The sequence below is a fragment of the Oreochromis niloticus genome, linkage group LG3 (assembly GCF_001858045.2).
Source record: "Oreochromis niloticus isolate F11D_XX linkage group LG3, O_niloticus_UMD_NMBU, whole genome shotgun sequence".
NCBI lineage: Eukaryota > Metazoa > Chordata > Actinopteri > Cichliformes > Cichlidae > Oreochromis > Oreochromis niloticus.
The window spans coordinates 35,978,282-36,005,907 of NC_031967.2; the positions used below are offsets into that span (position 1 = coordinate 35,978,282).

A 27,626-nucleotide genomic window follows, 5' to 3' on the forward strand; every position below is an offset into this window, starting at 1 on the left:
CGTGTGTCTACTTGCTCCTCCTCACAACCTTCCCCGCTTTCTTGCTGTTCTAAGTGTAGATCCAGATGCTCCTCCTCCTCCAGTACAGCCGGTTCAGTAGATCCTTCTGTTGTGATGGTTGCATTATGTACAATCGGAGGAGACACTTGAGACTCAGTTTCTGGAAGGTTTCCTGATTGTTCTGGAAGCATTTGTTCTTCTGCTGGGGCTTGAGTCACAATCAAACGGACCTCATTAGAGTGTTCTAGAGTTCCTGCTGTCTGCTGTAGACCAGATGTCTCAAAAGCAGAAAGAGATTGATGTTGATTCTTAGCTATGTTTGCATATGATCTCGGACATTTGAAAAAAGTATGCCCTTTATGACCACAAAGAGAGCATTCACTTTCATTTTTACATATTTTAGCTGTATGTCCCAGATTTCCGCATTTCCAGCACTTGATCGTGGGACCTTCTTTTACCTGGTGATCGGAAGCTTGCCAAATAAAGCATCTAGCCGCTTGACCGGGATAGATAACTCAACCATTGTACGGGCCCAGGGAGATGGAATTGGGGATATGGATGAGATGTCCATCTTCATCTCTCCAAAGACAAACTTTAAACTTCTGAACCCCATACCACAGGCCGAATTTATCCACCGGTTTAATAGGTGGATGTAACACCTCACAATATCTTTTCAAATATAATTCGATGTCATGATCAGGAATTCTTCCTGTCCAAAATTTGACCACTAGTGTGGTCATTTCAATTTGAAGAGATGATTCTACCGTCCACTCTTTCCATTTTGGTTGGCTAGAGTTTGAAAGAACAATCTCCATGAAACGTTGAAGAGGAGCTTCCTGGAAAAAACACAGTTCGAAGTCCCTTCTGTTTGGGAGGGAGATGAAGGAATAAATGTCACGAGGATTTACCCAAGAGGACTGAAAAAGCAATTCCACCGCAACAAAATCCCTAGTGGGAAGTTCTCCTTCTCCAACATATTTCAATCTGACCCATAAGTTGCCAAACTTGGAGGCATAGGGTGCAGGTGTATAAGGCGGCATGATAGACTCTGACACTGGGCACAATAGGAGCAGAAGGGAAGGGATAAACTCAGGCGTTGCCACCCTTGCTTTTTTTTTTTTTAAATACTTTATTTAAATATCAAAATTTACAATTACAAATTCACACAATATAAACATCATGCACAGATTATTCATGTCATGTTTTACATTTTACAAGGATAAAAACTCCCACGGCAAGACATTACATAGGTTCATATCTATAGTTTTCCTCCTCCTCAAGTCCGCTACAATATTTTTACATACTACGGAACTACTTATCATTTTTTGTTCTATAACCCCTTTAGCCCTTGTTTTCCATATGTGTACATTTATAATGCACATCACCAACCAAAACAATCTTCTTTTATTTTCACTCATCTTTTCTTTAAACAAACCATATCTTACTGCTTTTGTATTATTTTCAATATCAAATCCGAGTTTATCCATCTTCTGTCTTATTTCAACCGTCCTGTAACATGATATCAACAGATGATCAAGAGTTTAGTCCTCATCACAATTTTCCATAGGGCATTTCTTTGTAGTAACGAAACAACTCCACTGAACCACAGCTCTTACTGGGAGACGTCCGACAGAGATAAGCCACACTGTATCTCTCATGTTCTCGGATATTACTTTGTCATATATGTTTTTAACTATTTTCTGATTTTCCTCTTTTTCAGCAAACTTATATTGTATCATACCATCATTTTTTTTTTTTAGATTAATTTTATTATATATTTGTTTTGAATTTAATTGTAAAAGATTTAAACCACACAGTTTCCACTGATCTACTAAATCTCCGAACACAAGTTTAAAGTATGGCACTCCCGTTCGGGCTCTCCCTTTCATTTTTTTCCACAAGGATTTCTTCCCTTGGATCCAGTGGGTGCTTCGCTCTAATGCGCTGTATACATTTTTCAAAAAGCGAATCATCAAAATGATACCAAGATCTGGCGCTCCTAATCCTCCATTTTCTTTTCCTTTGTACATCAATTTCCTCTGCGTTACTTCGCCGTTTGTCCCCCAAATCAATTTAGTACACAATTTACTTAATTTAATAACAGTTTTCTGAGGAGGGGGAAAGACAGTAGCTAGGAAAAGTAACTTTGAGACTACATGTGTTTTCACAATATTCACACGCGCTTTATAGTTTGTATTTTTGTTGTCCCATTTCGCTACTTCATTCTCTATTTCACTCTCTTTCTTTTTCCAATTCAAAAGACATGGATCATTTTTAGAAATCCAAATACCTAAAATCTTCATCTCCTTGTTAGTTTTTAATTCAATTACAGGTTCCTTTGAGTTTTGTCCGAACCACACTCCTTCAGTCTTTTCCTGGTTTAGTTTGGCACCGGAGGCTTGTTCATATTTTGTTAACAACTCCTTAAGTATCAATAGCTCCTTTTGATCTTTAATAATTACTGAGACATCATCCGCATAAGCAAGGGCTGTCACCTTGTATAGGTTGTTTAGGACGTATCCAGTAAAACGGCTATCACTATTATTTTGAGTAACGGATTTATTGCTAAAACATATAGAGCTGCACTTAGAGGACATCCTTGTTTCACTCCACATTCAACTCTAAAGGGTTTGGTCAGTCTTCCATTTACTTTAATCTGGACAAGGGATTTTTTGTATAATAATTTAATCATTGAGATGAAGGTTTCAGGCATATTGTAGGCTTTCATAACTTCCCACAAATAGGAGTGCGAGATGTAATCGAAGGCTTTCTTTTGGTCGAGACTTAAAATAAAAAATTCTGTGTCTTTTCTACTATAAATTATTTCCCGCAAAGTACATAAGTTATCCCACATCAAACGACCCCTTATAGCACATGTTTGCTCTTTTTCTATAATTTTCTCTAATACCTCCTCAAACCTATTCATGATTATTTTAGCAAATATCTTATAATCGACATTCATTATTGTTAATTGTCTATAATTATTTATATCATCTCTTTCCCCTTTCTTATATAACAAACACATTACCCCATTGTAAAAGGAGTCACCCAATGTTCCCTTATGAATGCCTTCATTAAAAACAGTGGCTAAAAATTCAGATATTTCATTCACTACTATTTTATAAAATTCAGACGGGAGCCCATCTAAACCAGGGGTTTTGTTCATATTTAACTGACTGACCGCACATTCTACCTCATCTTTAGTAATATTTCCTAGAAGTGAGTTATATTGGATAGAGTCTAAGGGCTCTATTTTACTTAACAGGGATTCTACTGCACTTGTTTTTGTAGATAACGGAGAAAACATTTGAGAACATAGCCTTCTGATAACTCGCCTTTTATCTACTTCATTAACAAAGGAGTTTCCTCCAACATCTCTTATAGAGGAAATAAAATCATTATTACGTTTCTTTTGGTTAGCTCTGATCATATAGTCCTTATTTCCATTTATATCACCTCCCATAGATTTTTGTATATTAAATAATATTTCGTTATTTACTTTTTCAATACTAACTTTAAGCTCCTCAATCTGGTTCTCTTCATCCTCATTTCTAATTTTTTTATTCTTCAAATAAATATATTGATTTACTTGTTCGTTATACTTCATATTTTTTGCATAATTTATTTCTCTACATTTAAATTTGAAAAAATTTCTCATCCGTTCTTTCAGTATCTCCCACAATTGTATATCAGATGTTGTGAGTTTTTTAAGTTGTAAAACTTTCTTAATTTCTTCCTTTAATTCCAAAACAAGTGTCCCGTCACTTAGGCAGCTCGTATTTAATTTCCAATAAGTGGAAGGGGGGTCAGTGCCACACAAAATCGTAGCTCTGACTACCTTATGATCAGAGAACTCAGTTACGAAGTCATTATATCTTAAAGCTGAAATTTCAGGAGATATATAAATTCTATCTATTCTAGTTTTAGAGGACGAGTCAAACCTTGTAAAGAGTTGTCTGAGGATTTAAGATCCTATATAAATCCCTAAGAGATGCATCTTTACATATTTGTGTCAGTAGTTTGCCTTCCCTGGACTCTTTGAAGGTCGTACTAGCAATCCTATCGTTCTCTTCCGTAACCATATTAAAATCCCCACATAAAACAGTATTAAACCCACATTCTAACAAATGTCTCATTTTCTTTAGCAATTGCATTTTCTTTGTTCTTTCGGGTGCGGTATATACATTAATTAACCGGAACTTTTGACCATCATAATGGCAATCCACAAGTAAAAGCTGTCCAGGTATTATATCTCTTTTCTTTATGATATTCACATGAGTGTTTTTGAAGAAAAAGCCCACCCCGTCTGCACTATCTTCCCCTATTGAGATTACTGAGTGGCTTGGACCCCATAATTTATTCAGCTCTCCAATATCTTCATTGGTTTTCAATCTTAATTCTTGTAAACACAATATATCATAGTCTAGTTTTTGCAGAAAAAGCACTTTTTTCTTTCTTAGTCTTTCTGATTGTAACCCTCTAACATTCCATGTTATTATTTTAAGAGTACTCATATTTATGTAGTAGAAGGTTACTCGGTAGAGAGAGGGAACATTGTAGATTCAACATTACCTTGCAGAGGGCTGGATCGATCGTCTTTTCTCTTGTCTTTGCTATAAGACGTCGTCGAGACACTTCTTTTCCTACCTCCTTTCGTTGTTTCGTTGACCAATTCCTCCATTGCGGGATGCTGTTTGTTTAGAAAAATCCCTGTTTGTGTATCCGCTTCATCTCGTCTTGCTGGGATATCCGTAGGAGAAATCTCCACAGGAGTCGAAATGGGTGATTCTTCACTATCACTTGCACTTAGGTAGCTTTCCGATGAATTTTCTTCCTCGCTTTCCCTTCGCTCGTCATCGTCATCGCTCTCATATTCCACCTCAGAAGTTTCTGAGAAGGGTTGGTCTTCCGATTCTTCCTTACTTTTTGCTGTTATTTCTTTAAGTTGTCTTAAGGGCGTCAAATCTTCCTCTATGATGTTATCGTTTGTCTGCAGCTCTGTTACTCCTGGAAGATTTGTCGAGATACGGTTGCCTGGTTCTTGTCCTGAAACAGCTTCAGGGACAGCCAATGGATTTGTTAAGGACACATTTCCATATGAGAGCGTTTCTTGTAGCGAGGTTGGATTTGCAGCTATTGGCAGCGCTGAGGTGGATGGAAAGGTTGTACAAAGAGCACTCGTGGAGGGCTGTTGGGGGGCTTTAGTTATATTTGCAAAGGATTTGGGACATTTAAAGAAGGTGTGACCCTTCAGTCCGCACAGAGAACACTCGCTGTCATTTTGGCATTCTTTAGCTTTATGACCCAACTCCCCGCATTTCCAGCACTTAAAGGTAGGGCAGTCTCTTGCCTGATGGTCTAGTGCTTGGCAGATGAAACATCTGTTTGCTTGTCCAGGATATATGATACGCCCATTAAAAGGGCCCAGAGAGATGGAGTTAGGGATGGAAACAATATGACCTGATTCATCTCTCCGCATTCGTACCTTGAATTTCCTTACTCCGTACCATAAGCCGAATTTATCAACCGGCTTAACGGGAGGTTGTAAGACTTCACAGTACCTTTGTAGGTAAAGTTCAATGTCCTGGTCTGGAACTCTTCCTGTCCAAAACTTCACCACAATTGTTGTAACTTCTAGCTGCACTGAAGATTCTACAGACCATTCCTTCCACTTAGGATGATTTAAGTTGGCATGATGAATTTCCAAGAACCGTCGTAAGGGGGCTTCTTGGAGGAAGCACAACTCGAACTCTCTTCTATTGGGTAAAGAAATGAAAGAATAGATGTCCTGCGGGTTTACCCAAGAAGATTGGAAAAGGAGTTCCTCCGCCACATAATCACGAGAAGGTGGATCGTTACTTCCAACATATTTAAGCCTCACCCATAGATTGCCAAATTTAGAGGCATAGGGTAGAGGTACATAGGGGGGCATGTTTAAACACAAGGGCTGTAAAGCGGAAGGGAAGGGAAAAACTTAGGCATTGCCGCCACCCTTGCCTCTTCCACTCATGGTTACAGTTTCTTCTTTGAATGAGCAAAGCCTTTATTCCATCACCTCTCATTAACTCACTGATGTATGTTTATCAGCAAAACTGGAGGCAAGGTTTAACAGCAATGCACTCCATGGGAAATGAACAATCCACAATTTGTGGAGGTTTACCCAAACATACCTTAGCCTAAGCTGCCTTATTATTATTTTTAAATAAAATGCATCAACGTTACTGACTGACACCTGATCTGTCATCAGTTTTGTTGGGGTGTGGAGATGATGTGGGTGCACTGTAAAGTGGGTAGACTCTGAAGGCACTGATTTTTTTAGTGTTTGTGTTAGTGCGGGGTTATGCACATTTTTTTTCTCTCTTCTCAGAGCCAAGAAAAAAAAAATAAATAAATAAATTGTATTCAAACTATGTGGAAACAGTTTTTACCAAAGTTCTGTTCACCAAATAGTGAGAATTGGTTTCTTTTAACTTTGGTTGGATAAGACTGTCTGCTTATGCATGTAGTACCATCCAAATGTAAAATCTGAGCCAGGAGGAACTCTGTTATTTACTAATGAAAAGGAGAAAAACTCTTTTGGTGCATATTACCACATATCATTTTCATGAATATGTTACAAAGCACTAAAGGTGAAAACCTCACCTACAGTTTGAAAAACACTATCAGTATCAGAGGTCAGAGTCTGTGTGCCAAAAGAGTTATTCTCTGATTCACGTTTGTCTTGTAACTGTTTCTCTCTTGTATAATGACACACTGAGATCACTATACATGCAAATTTAGTTAGCTCTCATGTTTTCATAAGTTTATTTTTTTGTTCTTCATCTTGTATTTTTAAAGTGGATCTATTCTGCTTTTCCTTATGTAATGTTGTAGTGACGAATGTTCATGTTAGACATGGCCAAAGTTTCAGAAAATGAGGCCAGTATATGTATAAGTAATCTCCTTGAGCCAAAAATACAGGCTTCAGACTGACCCACCCACCTACTGTTGAAATGTTCTGTTTATAAGGGGCAGCTACTTAAATTAAGTTGGACTCAAAGGGGAGGAGCTAAAACATCTGGTTTCCAACACAGGATGAGCTAAGGGGCTGCACCATGATCTGGTCTAAGATAAAGATTATTTTGGATTGTAAATCATACATTAACACCCATTATTTGTAGTATTGTAGGGTTATTACCTTACAATATAAAGCACCTTGAAATGACCTTTGATTTGGTGCAATACAAATAAAATTGAATTGAAATTAAAATTAACATTATGAAGCTGGAAATGAGCAGAATACGTCTCCTTTAAAGTTGTTTGTTTTGTTTTTTACAAAATCCTTAAAACCATAGAAAGCTGACATAGTGAATAAGCCACACAGATGTTTTTAAACGCACTAAATACAAACTCTTAAAAAATGTTTAAATTTATAGCTACAATAGAAGTTGTAAGTTTATTTTATATGACCATTTGTTTATGTCAAGTTCTCATTTCTAACTGTAAAATTTTTTTTTTTTTAGATTTTGACGTTAAATTTGTTGTTTGGCTTTACATTTTCTATAACAGTTGGTGTAATTTTTACATTTCCCCCCAACAAACACACACACACACACACACACACACACACACACACACACACACACACACACACACACACACACACACACACACACCTGCCTCCCCAAATTGGTCTTCTGAAGAGTTTCCTAATGTTACTGTTTGTAATGTGTATATATTTATATCTGTTTCAAAGAACTTTTACTTTTCTGCATATAATTCTTTTTTATCAGAGACCAAAAACTCTAAAAATATGAACAAAATAATTAACAAGTTCACTGTGAGGGAGAATAATAAATAATAAGTTAATATGTTTCCAAAAGTTGAATTTGGTGCATTGGTAAGTGTGAAACAGATTTACAGTGAGGATGAAAATAAAGAAAACAAAATATCTGATGTCTGACTAATTCATGTGTTCCTTTTGTGTCTTTGGATTAACTGGATTAACTGGCTGATATGTTACATCAGATGTGAACAGACCTTTCTGCTGCACTTCTTCCATTCTGGCTGCAAAGGGATTTAAGAAGTTTTATATGCATTATACATGCTTCCCTTGGGTAATATCATTAGGATGCATACATACATTTTCATTGCTATTTTCATTAGATCAGCTGACCCTGAACCTTGGTCCTGGTGTAATAGTCTCAGGCTGCTGAGGAACCTCCCATAATGCACTGACCGTTTCTTCTCATTCACGCTTTTCTTTCTTTTCTTTACTCACCACTGCTGCATGTCATTAATGTGTCTCTCTATGCTCTCCTTTGTTCTCTTCTTGCCCCCATCCCCAACCAGTCATGGCAAATGGTCGCCCCTCCCTGAGCTTGGTTCTGTCCAAATTTTCTTCCTGTTTAAAGGGGAGTTTTCCTTCCCACTGTCACCAAGTCCTTGCTCATAGGGGCTCATCTGATTGTTGAAGTTTTGTCTCCAGTATTTAGGGTCTTTACCTTACAGTGTGAAATGTCTTGAGTTGACTGAAGTGAACTGAACTGAATGACTGTTCTATGTAGATTAATTCATTTATTATTGCTTTGATAAAATATACTTTGTTTCAAGATTCAAGATTCAAAGTGTTTATTGTCATGTGTCCAAAGAAAAAAGGCATTTCTCTGAGCAATGGAATTCTTTCTTTGGTGTCCACCCTCAGATGCTGGTTAATATATACAATAGAAATAGAACAGATAAAATACAAATAATACAAATAAATAAATGAAGACAGAAAAGGAGGCAAAATATTGAAGTGTGAAACAGAGATGTGTGCAAAAGAGCTGTAGCTTAATATGCAGGATGACCTGATGTTATTAATAATAAATAAAAATTATTATTACTGTTCAAAAATAGGTCAGCTGTTCAAGAATCTGATAGCAGTGGGGAAGAAGAAGTTGTTGAGTCTGGATGTTCTGGATTTCACACTTCTGAACCTTCATCCCGAGGGCAGAAGTGTGAACAGTCCGTGTTGGGGGTGTGTGGGGTCTTTGAGGATGGAGGCAGCTCTCCTCTGGACTCTGCGATGGTAGATGCTCTGCAGAGAGGGCAGTGGGGTCCTGGTGATCTTCTCCACAGTTGTTATCTCTCTCTGCAGGCGTTTGCAGTCCATAGCAGTAGTGCTGCCGTACCATGCAGTGATGCAGCTGGTCAGGGTGCTCTCCACAATGCAGCTGTAGAACCTGCTGAGGATATTGGCCGACATCCCAAATTTCCTCAGCCTCCTCAGGAAATACAGCTGCTGCTGAGCCTTCTTGACCAGCTGTGTGGTGTTCAGTGACCAGGTGAGGTCCTCAGAGATGTAGACGCCATTTTTATTTCAAATATGTACATTCATCATCATTAAAAAATATCATTCCATTCTTTTGTTTGAAGAGGAGCAGGCAGAAGTACACACTTATTTGGCACTACCCCCTCAGGTTTTACCTCTCATTCATTTAATTTTCTTTCAGTCTTTAATTTAACAAACACACAAAGCAAAACAAAACAAAAAATACAAAACAAACAAACAAACAAACAGTAAAGTTTTTTTTCATATAAATCAAGACAAAATGTGTAAATTTACAGATTCACAAATTACGAAACAAACAAACTAAAACACCATCATCAACAACATTACCATCCTGGGTTAACCCCGTTTTCTTCATCCTTATATTTGTTTAAAATTTAAAGTCATTACATTCATGCAAATTAATTGCATGTTGAATAGTGAAACATTTCTGTTGGAGGTATTTCCCCTCTTTGTCGTGATCTGTGTTGGGGTCATTACTCAAAAAAAGTAATGTATTATGCAGAACAGTTTTCTTATAAGTAATGCAGTACATTACTTCATTCCTCCCAGGAGGAAGTAATTTGTTACTCTGTTCATAAGCTAATATGCACAAATGTGTACAGTGTGTGTAACTTTTGATGACACATATACAATATAATACAAAGCAATTTCTCCACACTGAAAATGGTAAATGGTAAATGGCCTGTATTTATATAGCGCTTTACTAGTCCCTAAGGACCCCAAAGCGCTTTACATATCCAGTCATTCACCCATTCACACACTGGTGTGTGAACATTTATTTTACAAACGTGTACATCCAAACCTGAATTGTGATTTAATCAAAAGTTTTTAAGTTTAGCTTTACAAATCGAATGATTTTTATTTCCTGTGCAAACATATGTCTAAACATATTTGTGACTTTCCTTTTGCTCTCTTACAGAACCTTAGGTGTGTGCGCACAAATCCCCTGCAACACACAGATTACAGACACAGAAGTGCTTGTTGAAACCCTGTAGGACTCCATAATTAACCTTATTTTGTGAAGATGACACAAAAAAATTGACTTTATAAGTCAGACCTTTGATTCCAACAGGACGTTTTAATTTCTATAATAAAATATTATGGTCAATAGTATTGAATGCTACACTGAGTTATAACAGGACTCCCACAGAGATGAGTCCACTGTCAGAGGCCATCAGAAGATCATTTGATGATCAATAAGTTGTTTTACAACTAATCTTTCAAGAATTTTTGAGATAAAAGGAAGGTTGAAGATTATTTTATAATAAGCTATTAATAATAAGCTGGGTCAAGAGATTTTTTTTAATTGTTTATTACAGCCACCTTAAAGGTCTGCAGTATGTTTTTGGCTTCAGAAAAGCTGACCAACTTTAGTTTAATCTACTCTAAATATCTTCACCCTTAGTTAACCTCATGCATGAGAAAGAAAACCATCAATGAAACATCAATGAATCACCATGACAACGGTTACAGAAAGGGAGGAGCCACCGTTTTAAATGCGTGCTTGGAATATGAATGTGTCAGTGCGCAAACTGATAAAACTGGTATCTACCAAAATCTACTCTACATTTGATTTTTAAACATAATGATTCAGCTAAAACTAAACTGGAATAAAAGGCAAAGCGATTGCAACTTAAAAAGAAACACTGTCATCTAGTTAGACCTAATAAGACTGCATGTTGCCTGACAGCACTTAATAATGCAGTGACAGTCTCATTTGGATTGGCAAGAATGAAACTACCTCAGGAGAGCACTGCTAGATAAAGAATGGGGTTTATCAGTAATTAGTTACTGATTAGTTTTTTCAAGTAACTTGACCAACACTGATTACAACTATATTATTATTAATATTATTAGTTTAATGTTCTGAACTCTTTTCAAATTGTTATAGAAATGACGAACAACAGCCATTAGATGTTTTTGTCTTCGAACCAAGGAAGCACGGTAAGGAAGACTGGCGAGCGTGGAAGTGATCCTCAGGTTGTGGACGGCTGGGGTGACAGCGAAGCAAGGTGACAGGAAAACAGGCGAGAAGGAATCCCAAAACACTTCGATTACTGGAGGATTTCCACACGAAACACGACTGACTGGCTCAGACAATACTCTGACAACAGACGTCTACCACTCGGCTTTTTCACAAGTATGTAGGGAAATCCCGAGAATTACAGCCCCACCCGCCTGCTACATAACGGGAAACAAAAGCAAAACACGGGTCAACCCATCTCCTAACAGATGTAGGACCACTGAGACGTTACATGTTAAGCCTCAGTGGTTATTGGAAATGTCAAACGCCGTTGCAGATTTTTGAGTTAATACAGATAAAGTTTATAACGGTGTTGTTGGATTGAGTGTGTTGGGCAGCTGTAATTATGCATATTAGGGGAAAACTTATAAAAAGGTCTGGAGACGTGTGCACGTGTGTAAGGGTGGGCAGGGCTTTTCGGCAGAACTAACGAGGAAGCCGTGGAAGTTCTTTTCCTCATTGAAAAACTGCGTCATTTATTTATTTCCCCGTGTTTGGAGCCATGTGAAGCTTGACGTAAAGTCTGAGCTCTGGATGAGCAGGAATGTGGATTCTACCGCAGATATCTGGATAAAACTTTTGAGAGGAAGATCAAAGTTTTTTGTTTGTTTGTTTGTTTTAGTTGAGACTGCGCTGCTTCTGCGTCCGAGTCGTGAAAGAAAGACACGGCAGTGAGTACATTTGTGCAGAGGCCTGCTGCATCATCCAGTGTTATGAAGTCTCCTGCTTTTCCTGATATTTGTATGCTTTAAATGAAATGTTATAACAACAGTGGCCTGAAATTAAAACCCGCACACCTCTTGAGATCAGAAACATGTCCGACATGTTTGTTCACTGTATATAGTTTCCACACGGGCTGCTGCATAAAAACACCAACACATCGACAACATTCAGCAGAATTAAATCCATATTACATCTGATAATCTGAGCTGCAGTAGATAATAAAATGCTTGATTATCTACTGCAGCTGTGATATGAGTTGATTATCTCATTTAATTAATAAACGTTGTAAATAATGATGTAGTTCAATGTTCTCGTTCTGCGGTTTCACTCTTTAGGGCTCAATGAAGAATGCCAGGCTGCACAGCTCTCTTCCTCTCAGCATTAACAGTGACTCTCTTCTGTGCTGCAGTCGGTGAGTAGCTGCTAATGTTTCTGTTTCTAATATGTATATATATTAAAAGAACGGTATTTAATACAGTAATTAAACAGATTTTTTTCAGAGGCTTGCTGCTACAGAAAATATGAGATGTGGCATCAAAACTGCACATTTTGTATTTTATGTCAACAAAAATATTCTTATACTTATAAGAATCATTAGAAAAATTCTTATTTTCTTTTATTTATTTATTACACAGGATTTACTCTTGTACCATTCTTCATGTATAGAATGAATTATTACAGCTTGAATAGCGAAAGTAGAACAATTGTGGCTTTCAGCTCCTTATTTGTATTTTTTGACACTGGACCTTTGTGTAAGTTGATAATTGTCATCCGTGAGACATCTTCTGGTGGTTCCACTGTAGCTTTATATATATATTTTATATAATATACTGAGCCTACCATCCACCTTGTAAAGACGGACCATCACCCATTTTTGAACATTGAAAAGTAAAAACTCTTTTGTCTGAAACAAAAAATTGTGACAGTTCTCCATTTAGGGTAAATTTCGTATGGATGGCTGCACCTAATAGCATTGTGTTCAATCAGTAGGTGGGTGGGGCTCACATTCAAATCAGCATATTAGAGATTACCTTATCAGGGATGTCATGTCTTTCACACAGAGTTAGGATTAGACACAAAAAAACTTCAAAGAGTTCAAACACCCAGTTTGGCTTAATTTGTCCATTATTTGTTTCTATACTCATTTATTGAGTTCTTTCTGCATTTTATAATTCTTCATTTACTCTGTGTCTGTTTCCTCTTGCAGGTCAGACTAAATTCACTATGAGTGCAGAACAGGAGGTCTACCAAGCAGAAGAAAACAGTAACATCACAATGACCTGGCTGCTCCATTTCGACATCAACAGGCCTCCTGACTTCCTACAAATAAACCTCATAAATGTGAAAAAGAAGACACGGGTTTTCTTCTATAACAGTGAGACTGGTACTGAGGTGTATCCAGATGAGAACTACAGAGGACGACTGCAGTGTGATCCACAGCTCGCCAGGAAAGGACGACTTGAATGTCTCTTAACTGATCTCAGGCTCAACGACACGGGGACATATCACTGCATCGTTGTCCTTAACGAAGAAGCTAGTTCCAAAACCTGTGACCTCAATGTTACAGGTAAGATGACATCACTGTTGGTATCCAGCACAATAACTAAATAGTAAACAAATATTTAGCCTTGGATAATTAAGGGATACCAAATCAGTGTGTTTCTTTTCAGTAAGGGACATTTTTGCATCTATATCACTGTCAAAAATAAATACATGACAAAAAAAAACAACACTGTAAAAAAAAAAAAAAAAGTACAAAAGTGCTGTTTTTACAGGAAAACGCTGGCAGCTGGGGTTACCAGGGACTTCTTGTAAGAAATACAGCAGCACCTGTAGATAGCTTTACATACAAAATATGTAAACTGATTAATTTCACACAACGATTGTTGTATATTCATAGATTATTTCCTGTATTTTTTACATGTAATAATTGCTTATTGTGGATCCATAAATTTTAAAATTAACAGGGAATTTTGGTTCATTCCCTTGCTATTTTGGTTCATTTTTCTGGGTTTATGGAGAAGAAACACCTGTAGAATAAAATCATATAAAAGCATATTAAGCATTTTAATTGATCAGTTAAAAAATAAGTACAAGCATATACGTACACATACACAGTCATGGCCAAACTGGAATAACAATTGGTTTCCCCAAATTCAAGACAAAATATAACCAAAATGCTGTGGGAAGTGAACACTGCATGGTCAAAAGTATTGGCACCCTTCACAACATGTGTCTTTTGCAGTGATAAATCACACTTTTGCATTTTAAAAATCCAGTGCAAAGGTAATAGGTAGTCAGACGCAGTGTTGGGCAAGTTACTTTGAAATAGCAATTCAATTATAGTTACTAGTTACTTCTTCAAAAAAGTAACTGAGTTAGTAACTGAGTTACAATATTCTAAAAGTAATTAATTACTTGGAAAAGTAACTATTGCATTACTTAAAAAAAAAACAAAGAACGTTTAACTCCCTGGGGTCCAGGGTATAATTGGCCATTTTTTTTACTACTCTTGATTTTCTCTCCACATTTTACCTTTAAAAACTATTTACTTTGCCTTGTTTGGTATCATTCTTTTTAGCGCAACCTCACGTGCCTGAATTTACAGTTATGTTCTCATTTTGTCATACTGTATAACCAGAATTGATCTAAAATCAGACAAAAAACATAAAATCACAGTAGAAAAAGTTATGTTTTTACTGTAACAACCATAAACATGTTTAATGAATCATATTTCATAACTTCAAATGCAAATATTAATTGTCAATTTTAAAATCCTATGCACAAGTTTTGCAAACAACAAAGTTATTTGCATCCATTTACCATTTACCCTTTTTTTAAATAACCATTTCAAACTATTTAAAGAACAATCAGCTGTTCTTCAATAAGATGCCACACAAATTATTTGTGCCACTCCAAAAAAATAATTTCTGTCCACTATAAAGGAGAACATCACAGCCTGATACCTGCAGGTCTGACAGCAGCAGGTGTATCACTCCTGTTTCTACCTGGAGACAGCAGTCGCCTCATTGTTCTGACACACAACACAAAACTATCCACAACACTACACACTAACTACACAAGACAACACATTAACTACACACTCCAAACACGCTAAACGTCACAAATCTCACATCTCAAAACTCGCTCTCTCTCTTTTCCTGCTCTCTCTCTTTCTCTCTCTCCCTCTCTCTTTCTCTCTCTCTCTTTCTCCCTCTCTCTTTCTCTCTCTCTCTTTCTCTCGCCGTCACTCCTAAAACTTTTTTTTGTTTTGTTTTTTTGCTCATAAACAGAGAGTGCTTGCTAGCGCTAACGTGGCGAAACTATTGAGGAAAAAACGCCGCGTATATCTTGTTTATCATGACTCTGGTTTTACGTGGCCTATCAACACAATTTAAAAACTGGCACCTTGTTGCTTTATGTCTTTAAGTGGTCATGTGATTGACTTACCACGACTACTTTATTCTTCCTCAGTCAAACAGCAGCACTGATGCGATTGTTTTGCCTCCTTAGCTCCAGGTGTTGTGCTAGACAGTGATCATGATTACCGTCCGCGGGAGCGCGCAGCTGCTTAAAGCTGTAGCGTCCAGATTACTTACAGCTACTTCCGTGCAGCCGATATAAGATGCGGTAAGCTGAACACAGCTTCAACCGTCTGTTTGTTGAAAAATAGTAACGGACCGCGTTTCCTTGTTAGTAACTGTAATGCCGTTGAAACGATAGGAATAGTAATTAGTTAGATTACTCGTTACTGAAAAAAGTAACGCCGTTAGTAACGCCGTTACTTGTAATGCCGTTATTCCCATCACTGGTCAGACGTCATCTAAGTCTTGGTCTGGCCCTGAGTCTTGGCCAGGCTTGGACCTAGATTCAGACTGTTATTTTATAAAAAACAGTCTTAATCCAGATCCAAACCCAGCCAAGAGTCAGAGCCAGACCTGGATTCCAGCCACCTCAGAGCCAGACTCCATATCCCAGGGTCTCAATTACGAGTCCAGGTCTGAGAAATAAGAAATCCATATTTGCTCACTTTTGAAGAACCTCCAGAGTAGAAGCCAGTTCAGATGGATAATGGATGTTAAAATTATAGTAGCTCCTGAACATGAGGCACAATGCAGAGATGGAGGATATGTTTGTGATCAAGACTCAGCATGTATCTTCTTAAGGAATAGCAGGACTGTCCTGTGAACAAATTATTTAACAGGTTATATTAATAAGCACTGCAGTCACATGACATTCTATAAACAGTGCAATTAAAAAGAGAGAGAGCGAGCTATGAAACAGACTTACCAAAGACAATAACAGTGGGTGTCAGAGACACTTGCTCTAGTTGCACGTCATCTGCCAGGCATGTATCTTCTACATGGAAAAGCATGGACTCCTTCTCTTCAAAGTAGCTGAGCAGAAGCAGGACCACCTCTTTCACATCATCTGAGCAGCCACTGTGGTCATGTAGTCCAAAAGCCATTTTCCCTTCAAATCCAAGTGGTCTGTAAAATAGAGGCAGGAATCAGCAGCTGTCCTTGCAGTTTAACCCTTTAAAGCCGGTCGGAGCGGGACGCTCCATTTTGCGTAACTATTTTTAAATCCCGGTAGCACTGCAACCACGTAAGCTAGCGCAATAATTTTTTTTGCATATGAAACCAGAGGAGTTGTACTTACATCTTATGCTATCAGCTTGCCCTAGGTCACAGTTTCCTTCCACATATAGCTTTGCAAAAACTGCATAAAAAGCACTTGCAGCAACAAAAACATAATATTCCAGAAACATGCTTTGCCGATCCGATCAGCTGTTTGTAACAATTCCTACGTCCATCAGCCCGAACTATCGCATGTCCGCCATGACCTGCCCGAAACCGGAAGTGACGTCATTTTGCGGAAATGTAGTTTTTTACACTCAGGGCCTTATGAGCCTATACTGGTGTTTTTAAAAGTTATGTTTGCCTTTATGACTTTCTGTGTCGTTTCTGGGATGCTTAGGACTCATATTGCACTGCTGGAAATAGTTTATTTTGATGCACATCCTGCTTTTTCTTTGCAAATTTGCATTATAATATTTATTTTCGTTTTTCCTGCAGTATATAAAGATTGGTGTATTTCAATAATAAAACTATGAAGACACTCAAAATAAATTTCTTGTGGTGGGAAACTAGTTTGTGCAACTTTTTTGTATTTACAGTTTTGAGGGATAAGCCTCTTAAATTTCTCTAACTAGAAATATATGTTAAAAAAACAAAAACGATTTTCAATTTTTTTGTAGTTTATTGCACTTTTTTGCAATTTATGTAATTACTATGCACTTAATACATACATATTATCAAAATTTGGGCTATAATGGTTGTATTGATGTATATCAACTTGAAATGCTCCCAAAAATGGCACTACAGCATGTAAAAATACAATATAAGCTCTGGCGGACTTGGTTCTATGGTAGGTCTTAAAGGGTTAAGGTAAAAGAGACACATGTTTCTGAGATAAGACTGACTATCCTTCTCTGGCGTATCACTGGCTGAACTAGCAAATGGCATGGTTTCATGTGTGTTTTCTTAATAATCTGTACTGCCATTTGGGGGCTGAGGGCGAGATTGTACATGTCATCAATACCATCTGGAGAACATGCTTTATGCTTCCACATGTGAGAAGTAAATGATGACTTTTTTGTAAACGCATGCATACAACCACTTACTGGACATGGCACAGACCTGAACTCTGCAATATGACCTCTGCTCTTTCACTGTGTGAAAATGGTGGACACATAATGAAACCGCACATTTTAAATATGCAACAACAGCTTTAGGACCAGCTTGAAGTGCAGGTGCATTGTGCACACAATAAAAATGCCACTTGAAAGCAGAGTAAGTGGTGAATGTTTGACTACAATTGGTGCCAACGCATTTAAAAAAGACAACAAGGCTCATTCCTATGCGCTCTGCAATGTAGTACAGTGGTCCCTCGCTGTAACCCGGTCCACCTTTCGCGGCCTCGCTGTTTCATGGATTTTTTTGTGTGCAATTTTGTATGCTTTTTCTTTTTTTATTTTCTTTTTTTTAAACAGAGCATTGTGACTATTGTCAGTCAATCTCGTGCCGTGTCTCCTGTATGGTACAGAATGCGTTCAGCTTGTCAAATTTACATAAATCTTCAAACGCTAGCAGTGTGATGCTGAAGTGCTATACTGTATGTTTGTAAGTTTTCTCCCCAACAAACACAACAATGTCGACGAAACATTTTGCACCGTCAAAGGCACCTGCAGTAGCACCCAAAAGGCAGAGGAAGATGCTAACCATCGCACAAAAAGTTGGACTTCTGGACATGCTAAAGGAAGGTAGAAGTTACCATATTTTTCGGATTATAAGGCACATTAAGCGAAACAAACAGTCAGATAAGTCAAACTTTACTCAACTCATTCTTCTTCCTTCCTCTACTTCCGTACCATTGTTTCATTAATGTTGAATTCTCTGGAAGCTGCTCTATTCCCATGTTCTGGACCTGAAAACAGGGTTTGATCTGGTTTCATTCTATAATACTGGACTGTTTTTTCTATAAAGGCTTGACCTTTGAGAGTATTTAAACAAGAGAGAAACGTGTGAAAGTGTGAGAATGTTCATGCCTGTCTGAGAAAAGTGTGTAAAGTGTGTAATGAGGGGTTTTACAGCCTTGAAACATATATAATAATTGTAAAAAATAAAGCTGGCTACTTCGGATTTCACCTATGGGGGGTTATTTTTAGAACGTAACTCCCGCGATAAATGAGGGACCACTGTACATAGCCTCTTAATGTGACCAGTATCTTTTTACAAAAGAGGCAGGTGATCATTTTTAGTATTTTAAAAGTTTGCCCGTGCTTTTCAGCTGAACTAGCATGCTAACGCTAAGTTATCAAGTATTAGTCTAAATATCGACTGGTGCTAGTGATGATTTGGTCTCGAAAAAAGTAGCCTAGATGTTAAACTTACTGTGCAAACTTTCAGATGAACAACCACAGATCCTCAAAAAAAACAATTAAAACTGTATATTTGTGATTTGTCCTAAAAACATTGTTGGTAAAAGCTCGATGTTTTCTGCTCCCGTGTTCTCTCTCCACTCTGCAGATGGTGCGTGCTGCTGGTTCTTTCGCTGTAGCCATGAACTAGGAGCTCTTTTCCTGCTCCTCCTGCCCTCATGTCATTATCCAATCAGAGACGAGCTACAGATCCACATTCAAAATTAGGCGCACTCAGTGCAGCAGAGAGTAGCCTACAGTAGCCTACAGCTCTGTGGAGAGGAGGCACCATAGACATCCTATGGGAGGCACTGTTAGGTTGTTTAGCCTGTGATATGATACATTGCTAACCTAACCCAAAAACAGTAGTCTAGTCTAAGTATCACATTACAATTAAAAGAAACATAAAGAGTACAAGGATTATGACTGAACAGAAGTGTTACTTAGGCTATCGATAATAATAATCTCTTATAGGTTACTCCACAATAGGCTGCAAATAGCCTGAATGATTAAAAAACCGACAATGTCACTAGAATTGTATATCTTTATATAGCCTATAAATAGACAGGCAATCTCACAGGTTCACAATGACATTTTCTGTGAAAACATTTTTATTAGCCCTATATCTGAATTTGCATAATTTCATGAATCATTTAAAAAGTAGGTCTGGTACAGGCCTACAGTATAAACTTGTAAAGTGACTTACATATAATTCGTGTATTTTTGAAAACAACTGACTAAAACTATAGTTTTTACAATATTTGCATGTCAAATTAACATAATTGTTTTGTTATGAGTATTAAAGTATTTCACTGTTTTTGTTCCCAATATTTGGAGTTTTAACAAACAAATTTGATTATGATCACACATTGATGTTGTAAATATAACAAAAACATTCTGTTTAATAGTTTACAAAAGTCAGCTGTGATTGAAACAGAAAAACTGTGTTTTGGGGTTTACTATACTTTTCTGTAGGGATTTTACATGGTTTTTATGTCAATTTCACTGTCATTTTTTACAGTGCAATGAAGAAAACAGACATTTTTAATTTCAGTTTGGTGACAATCATAAATTGTAAATAATTAACTTGATGTCATCCAGTGTTGGCTGTAACACAAAGTAACATGATACGATTACATTGTTCAGTAATGTATTAATGCAGCAAGGTTAGTAGTCACATTACAGTTACAATTATGTCATTACAAGTAAGGTGAAAACTTTATCAAGGACAGAAACAATTGGAGATTACTGCACTAGCCAAGCTACTGCTGGCTCCACTTTCACTGCTCTGAGATCAGTTTCAATCTGTGCTTACTGTGGAAACAGAGGTAGCATTCGCAAGTACCCAAGCATTTATCATCATAACAGATGAGTACGTGTGATGTGAGAAACTTTTAATAATTTGTCTAGCACATTAGTAATAAAAGCTTTGATGATGGAGAGGGTAACTTCTGCCTTGTCTGGTTAAACATCTTTACAGTGAAAGCGTCTTTTCACTAGCCCCGCCCACTTCATATCACAGTGGGCTGTACAATATATCGCCAAAAGTATTTGCTCGTCTGCCTTTACGTGCATATGAACTTGAGTGACAACCCATTCTTAAACCACAGGGTTTAATATGATGTCAGCCCACCCTTTGCAGCTGTAACACCTTCAACTCTTCAAGAAAGACTTTCCACAAGGTTTAAGAGTGTTTATGGGAATTTTTGATTATTCTTCCAGAATTGCATTTGTGAGGTCAGACACTGATGTTGGATTAAAAAAAAATCACAAAATTTATGTGCAGCTTACCTATCTACAGTCACTGTGTGATGTCATAATGTCAACATGGACCCAATTCTCATTCCAGCACCTTGTTAAATCTATACCATGAAGAAAGGAGGCAACTCTAAAGGCAAATGATGGTCCAACCTGGCAGCAAGATGTAATGAGTGCAGTGGCCAGTTTGTGGTTTTTGGAAATTGTTTTCACACACCAAGGAAACGGAAGAAAGGAGTTGTGTTGTGTAACCCTTGTGCTTGGTCTTGATTTAAGCTACCAAAAAACTCCACTTTATTAACCAGGAACTAGGATTTCTTGTCCTCAGAAGTTCATATTTATTGATCCTGTCACTCATGCTTGTTCAATGTCTTTCCAGCTGCTGTCAAAAAACCTGTGGCAGAGAGATCGACACCAGTGAGGAGAGGGAGGAACGGCCTATATGCAGTGCCAGCTTTGTTTATAGTGGTGATTTTTGTACTTTTCCTTTTGTAAATAACTGCTGTGTATTTATGTGAAGTAGCAGCCCATTACAGATCACTCCTGAGGTCACCTCTGACTGTAATGAGGCTGCTGACAGTTTTTTAAAGTATTGTCAGAATTCCTCAGAGCTGTACCACAGAGCAGTGCACACTTACATCATCCTCCACTCTCCCATATTTAACACAAACTTATGCACTTTTATTCCCAAGTTTGTTTGTTTTTTTTCAATTATTTTTCCATTATTTTTACACCCTGACTTGCTGCATCCCATTTTGTTACGTTTAGACTGAAACATGTGGAAAAGAGAAATTTAATCATCACTTTACCAAAAACACTATTTATCCCAAATGTCAAACATGTTCGTTCATCCTCGCTGGATTGTTATTCACACCACAATATTGTCATTATTCACACAATGTATTTATTTTTCATTGGTACAATGTGTGGCTAGCACAAATGCTAACCATAAACTGAAGGTAATAGGGTAAACAGCTGCTTTGTTATAGTTCTTACAGTTTTAATGCTACCTCAACTTTAAAATTTACGTTTTTGTACTGAAGGAGTTAAAAATATGCTGCTAATTAACTCTGGTGCTCATTGGAGCTCCTTCAGTTTACATAGAAGTGTTTTTGTATCAGCTTCTGTTTGGAAACCATCTTCTTCTATGGAGCAGTTTAAACTTTATAAAGGTTTATGTGCGGCTACGTTTTAAAGCTCAACATGATCAAAATAGTTTGCTGTTTGTCATTAATGCAAACTAGTGTTATGAAGTTCACCGATCAGTGCACTTTACTCACAGCTGATGACAAAGACTTGATTAGAATCAGTAATTTGATGAATGTTGTTTTTTTTTTTCCTTGACATGTTTGTACCCCATATTATCAACTTTAGCAGTCGCCCATTACAGATTACCCTTTCAGTTAACCTCTTTCTGTAATGGCATGTTAATATTAACTGGGATTTCCTGGCCAGATTTTAATCATCCACCGGACACTGTAATGTCTGCTGGACATTTTTTTAAGTTGTTGGTGTGACCAGAGAGGTCCAATAAAGTGAAATTAATTACTTAGTGGAATATGTTTTACCTCTGGGGTGTCCAAATTCATGGGCTGCATCCTTCTGAGGACGCATTTGTAGACCGATTACGTCACAGCGACGCGCCGAAGGCTGTCCAAATTCGTAGACTCCTCCGAATGCAGCCGACAAATGCGTCCTCCATTTCCCCGAATTTGAAGGATGGGTCAGGTGTGTCCTTTGTGGCCCACCATATCCCAGAATTCATAGCGCGGCCCAGCCAAACTCCAGTTTCCGGCAATGGCGGTCGCTACTAAGTTTTAAAATTACTCTTATTAATCTTTCTGGGTCACAAAATAAACTTTTAACATGTTTTCAGGCGAGAATGTGGGTGTGTAAACTTCAAATATCTGCTCGGTTTATCAAGATATCGCATATTTGCAAAAGTGCTTCGACGTTTTCGGAGACGTCTGTTACCCACCAGCTCGATAGCTAGCCGGGAGCTCGAGGGTCACTAGAGCTGCCGAGAACGGCACAACTCCCTGCACATCATTTTCAGATCACCGCGGACTTTCGCTCGCTCAGGTTAAACGTAATATATAAGTCACTTAGACAACCTAAAAATGTTATTGTTTGGCTTTTTTCAGTGTTTTATTTGTTCGTGACTAAATCGGTTTGGCTGAGATTAAAGTTATTAGATTAGATAAAATAAGATAAAACTTTATTAATCCCCCGAGTGGGTTCCTCCTTTGTTTTCACACGGCTGAATAAACGTCAAACAGAAAACTGATTTAACAGAAGTGTGAGATGGTCGAGAATTTATGCCAGTGTCCTGTTATATTTTAGATAGCAAGGAGCAGACGGCCGAGACAGCGGTGACATAAATCAGAAGGCCAGACCGTCCAATTTCACAGCCGTTTACTTCCGGCCTACCCGACCTTCTGAGGACCCAGCCCACGTAGACCGCGAAGGCCGGGTCCTCAGGAGGATGCAGCCCATGAATTTGGACACGACTCTTGTTTTATCAAAGGGAACTAAGCTAAACACAAAATAATTTTTCCCTGCAGGAATTACAGCTTCTTTTTTTGTAGGTTATTACCCAGGATACTGAGTCATTAAATATATATTTTTTAATGTCTTTAATGGTTTTAGTCTCCTTATTAGATATGAGACAGTGCCATATTTGAACGCAGTGTTGTTTAAGGGCTTTAAAGTTTCAGAGCTCTAATGTGCAGGTGTCATTTTAGAAATAAAAAGCAGCACTGGAGAAATAACTCAATAATTCATAAGATTAACCAATGAGATGCTCTCTCACCTTATTTGTTTCTGTTATACTTTCTAATAACCTTTTTTGGTCTCTGACTGGGGTGTTAGATTTTTCTGAGCATTTTGTAGAACCATAGTAAATCCCTCTGGTCTTAATTCCAGTGTTAGATCCTCGAGGTCTTTTTTCCATCACCTCTTTGTAACTGACTGAATGAACACTGTTTTTTTTTTTTGTTTTTTTTAATGATGACGCATTGTATTTCAGAAATTTCAGAGAAAAGCAGCAGAACAGCAGGAAAGTTTCACTGAGTAAAACGTTCAGATTAATCTTATTTTATTATCATTAGCAGAGGTTGACAACGAGACTGACACTCACATACCTCAGCCTCAGCTATTTGTTTACCAGCAAACCTGGAGACAGGGTTTGAGAACGATGCACTAAATAGGAAAGGATCCACAATTTGCGGAGGTTTACTCAAACATGTTTCAGCCTAAGCTGTCTGTATTATTTTTTTAAAAATAAATTACCTCAAACCTACTGAGAGAAAGCTGATCTGTCACCACCTGGGGTGGGATGTGGAGGTTGTGAGGGTGCACTGCAAAGTGGGTAGACTCTGAGAGCACTGACTTTTTTGCAGTATTTATGCTGATGTAGGCTTTTTCCCACATAGAGTCATGAGGAACTTTATTTACCAATCAAGAAGAGAAAAACTCTTTGGGTGTATATTAACACATCATTTTCATTGATAATTCCTGTCAGCTACCTCAAACAGAATTCAGTAGACCTCATCATGCTGCTTGTTTCATCTTTGAACTGATGAGGTCAGCACTGAGCACTGACAATATGATTTGATTATTGTTGTGTATTAAATGTTTCAGGGAATGTTGACCATTCTAATAGCTTTTGATAGACACTGATATCAGAGTCTGTGTGCCAATAGAGTTACTCTGATTTACGTTTTTGTGGTTCCTTGTTGTATATTGACACAATGGAATGTTATTTATGTCAAATAATAGTTGACGAATTAAAAAAAAGATTAATGTAAGAAGTACAAATTTTATATATATGTATATATTAATATAATACTGTAAAACTTTACTAATAAAAACTGTATAAGAATAAAGAGACATGTCTAGGTCTCCTTTTCAGGATGAAAAGTAACACGACTTCGTGTGAAACAATGCAACAGAAGAGGGGATATATATAACTATTATAATTTATTATAACTATAATATTAGTAGCATTATTATATTCTAATATTCTGAACTGTTTTAAAATCTTTATTGAAAGGACAAACAAAAGCCACTGGATATTTTCTGTCTTCTCACAGGAGCTGAAGAAGAAATACAGATCACATGACTGGAACAACGTTTAAACTGTTTTTGTGTAAAATTAATTAATAGTCTCTTTATTGCAGATCAATTTCAGATCCACTATGACCACACATAATAATTTCAATTTAAAAAAAAAGATCATTTGTTGTTTTCTGTGTTTAACATAATCTGGAACAAGATTCAGTCTCTGCAGTTGTTCAGTTTCATTCTGCACTTAAACTGAATAACTTTCTAACCACTAAGCAGATGCCCATTCTTCAAAGCAAACACCGGCTATGTGTGTTTGTACCTGTTTGACAGAGTTATACAGTTATGAATGTGTCTTTTTCGGTGGCCGTCTGTTTTTTGACAACAGATCATTCATTGCATTATGACTCAGAGCTGAGGCGCTACGTACAGTGGCATTCATTAATCCCGGTCGTGTACATCTATTATCCTGCAAGAACGAACTAGGAAAACAAAACTGCAACTACATGAAAAAAAAAGAGAACAGCAGGAAAAATTTTTTTTCAACAACAGCTGCAAAACACAAACAGAATGATCAAAGAATAAACAAAAAATGAATCACACAATAACAACCTCCGTTTTAACAAACTGTTTAAAATAATTGTAAATCTAAAACACCAACTAAACCTACGATACCGATCAGTATCAGCGAGAGGAATATATGAAGTGTTTTAGGACAGAGACAAATTTTTGGCACTACTCTCACATCTTTAACTCATCTACACAAAGTGACGATTCCGATACCCCCCTCCTAAAGCTAAATGAATAAATAATTGAGCACATTACTTTCTGCGTTAGAGTTGCAGTGACGTAGCTCCTTTAAACATTGGACAGCCAAAAGAAAGGTGGTTAGAGAAGAGACACGCGGTAAATCTGGGGGAACTTCCTTCCGCCCTCGAGGTTTGAAGCTCGTGATTATTGAAAGTTGTGAATCAGAAAGAAGACACACAAGAAGGCGTATGAAACAAGAGGGAGTGCGGCACAAAATACATCATACACGTCCACAAGTGTGCCTACTGATATCCCTTTGTGTCAGAATACAGAGGGGGTAATTTATGAAGTTCAGATTATTAATGCTGTTTTTTTTTCTTTTCTTTATGTCTGTTTTAGAGTTCTAGAGGATAATAAAATGCACAGAGTGACATACAAAAGAACTTTTTTTGATCGTTGTTGTTTTGTTTAGTTGTCCTCTCTAAGATAATAGTTTTAAGAAAAGTTACCACAGTCAGTGGAAGAGATGATTTTTATTGAAAGCTGTAGACAAAGTGCCTGAAAACCTACAAACACTGACTGTGAGCGACTCGTTTTTTATCTGAGTGAAGCTCAAACGTGGAGTTGTCTCTGAAATCCATTTCTGATGTTGCTGAGAGTTTCCCTAAGTTAATATATTAATAAAGTTATGAAATATTAGCATAGCATTTTAACTAACTAATCTTCTACACGCTGTAAACATGATAATAGTTATAAATGTTTTTAAAACAATGTGGTTTAACGAACATCAGGGTTTTCCCTTTAGTTAATCTGATGAAGTGGCGCCATCTTGTGACGTAAACATTTCTGCACCATCAAAGACTAAAGAGCTTCTCAAGCTTTTAATGTTCAAGCGGTAACTTACACAAACCTGTACATTATTGTATCTATCATGTAGGAGCAAATCCCCACCAGGACATTTACTCACTATAGTGAACTCCATGAAATTGACACTGAATCACTGTTTAAAGACATAATAAAATGAAACAAAATACTGACATAAATTTAGAACGGTGTTGTACTGAGGCCCGTACAACTTGCATAACCCCGCTGACTGTCACCTTTTGGAGGTTGAACACCGACTTCATTTACTGAGGTTATATCTATCGAGTCTTTATCTCCTGATGTTCGTATGTGTCATACTCGTTTCGGTCGCCAATTTTGAATTAAAACAAACATTAAAAACATATTAAAGGAGGAGAGAGAGCAAATAAATCCGATTAACATCTGATCTTTGTATTTTCAATAATCAGCATGTCCTGTGTATACATGCATAATCTTTATTAAACGAGATAACGCTGTTTCTGTCATGTACTAACCGTTAGGTTTAACTGTACAAGGCTTGTTGGTTGCTTCTTGGTAAAACCAAGATGGCGCCTGTGTGGGCGGCTCACCGTCAGCTGTTACCTGTTTTGATACTAGCTTGTTGGACACTATGAAACACATACAGATTCACGCGATGTTCAAATAATATTTTCATTGTGAATATTAATCATGAGGGTAAAAAGACAGTCCAGCTGCTGTCTCGAAGCCCTTTATACCACGGAGCGAGGTCAGCATATCCAAGATGTCGTTCTGCTATCTGGAATCACTGACCCTAACACTGGGACCTGGATAAACGTTCACACGGAGCTAGTTACCAGCTCTCTAAGTTAACCCAGGGTTTCCCAGAGCGTTCTTGTGGAAGTGTTGGCAGCATCAACTAATCTAACGGTCATCTACGAATCTAATTCGCGGGTCATGTCTGTGTTCTCCCACAGAAAATGATCCTACACGAACAACATGCTGCTTCAGACACTGATCCTCCCGGTGGAAGTGTACCTTCTTTTTCCTCCTTTTAAAGATTTTTAATGTTAGTTTAAATTCAAAATCCACAGTTAAAAAAATATATGAACACCAGATAATAAAGAAAAGTGAATGGTTCAGTCTAATGTGTGCTGTAGTGAGACATTAAACTTCAGTAAAACTATGCA

General features: G+C 37.4%; 2 protein-coding genes and 1 pseudogene across 3 annotated transcripts in view; 2 read left to right on the forward strand and 1 right to left on the reverse strand.

Moving 5' to 3' along the window:
• LOC100696232 (histone H4-like) overlaps positions 1-8,752 on the reverse strand; it is a 144,120-nt pseudogene extending 135,368 nt beyond the window's left edge.
• Positions 1-27,626, forward strand: part of LOC102078282 (histone H4) — an 83,813-nt gene that overhangs the window by 37,057 nt on the left and 19,130 nt on the right. The window lies entirely within an intron of this gene.
• Positions 11,535-21,852, forward strand: LOC106098672 (programmed cell death 1 ligand 1). 2 transcript variants are annotated; one of them, XM_019354318.2, is made up of 4 exons: positions 11,535-12,007; positions 12,395-12,471; positions 13,267-13,626; positions 13,835-14,390. In XM_019354318.2, exons 2-4 carry the CDS (start codon positions 12,408-12,410, stop codon positions 13,897-13,899), a joined length of 489 nt encoding a protein of 162 aa, XP_019209863.1. In that variant the 5' UTR covers positions 11,535-12,007; positions 12,395-12,407; the 3' UTR covers positions 13,900-14,390. The 2 variants fall into 2 exon arrangements, with proteins under 2 accessions (XP_019209863.1, XP_013130402.1); XM_013274948.3 differs by lacking the exon at positions 13,835-14,390 and adding an exon at positions 21,179-21,852 and having other exon boundaries at positions 11,541-12,007.

Excerpts from the sequence above, each read along its gene's own strand:
- LOC106098672 (XM_013274948.3), top strand. The coding sequence starts at position 12,408 with ATGCCAGGCTGCACAGCTCTCTTCCTCTCAGCATTAACAGTGACTCTC. Across the intron at positions 12,472-13,266 it reads TCTCTTCTGTGCTGCAGTCG|GTCAGACTAAATTCACTATG; the intron begins GTGAGTAGCTGC and ends TTCCTCTTGCAG. Across the intron at positions 13,627-21,178 it reads CTGTGACCTCAATGTTACAG|CTGCTGTCAAAAAACCTGTG; the intron begins GTAAGATGACAT and ends ATGTCTTTCCAG.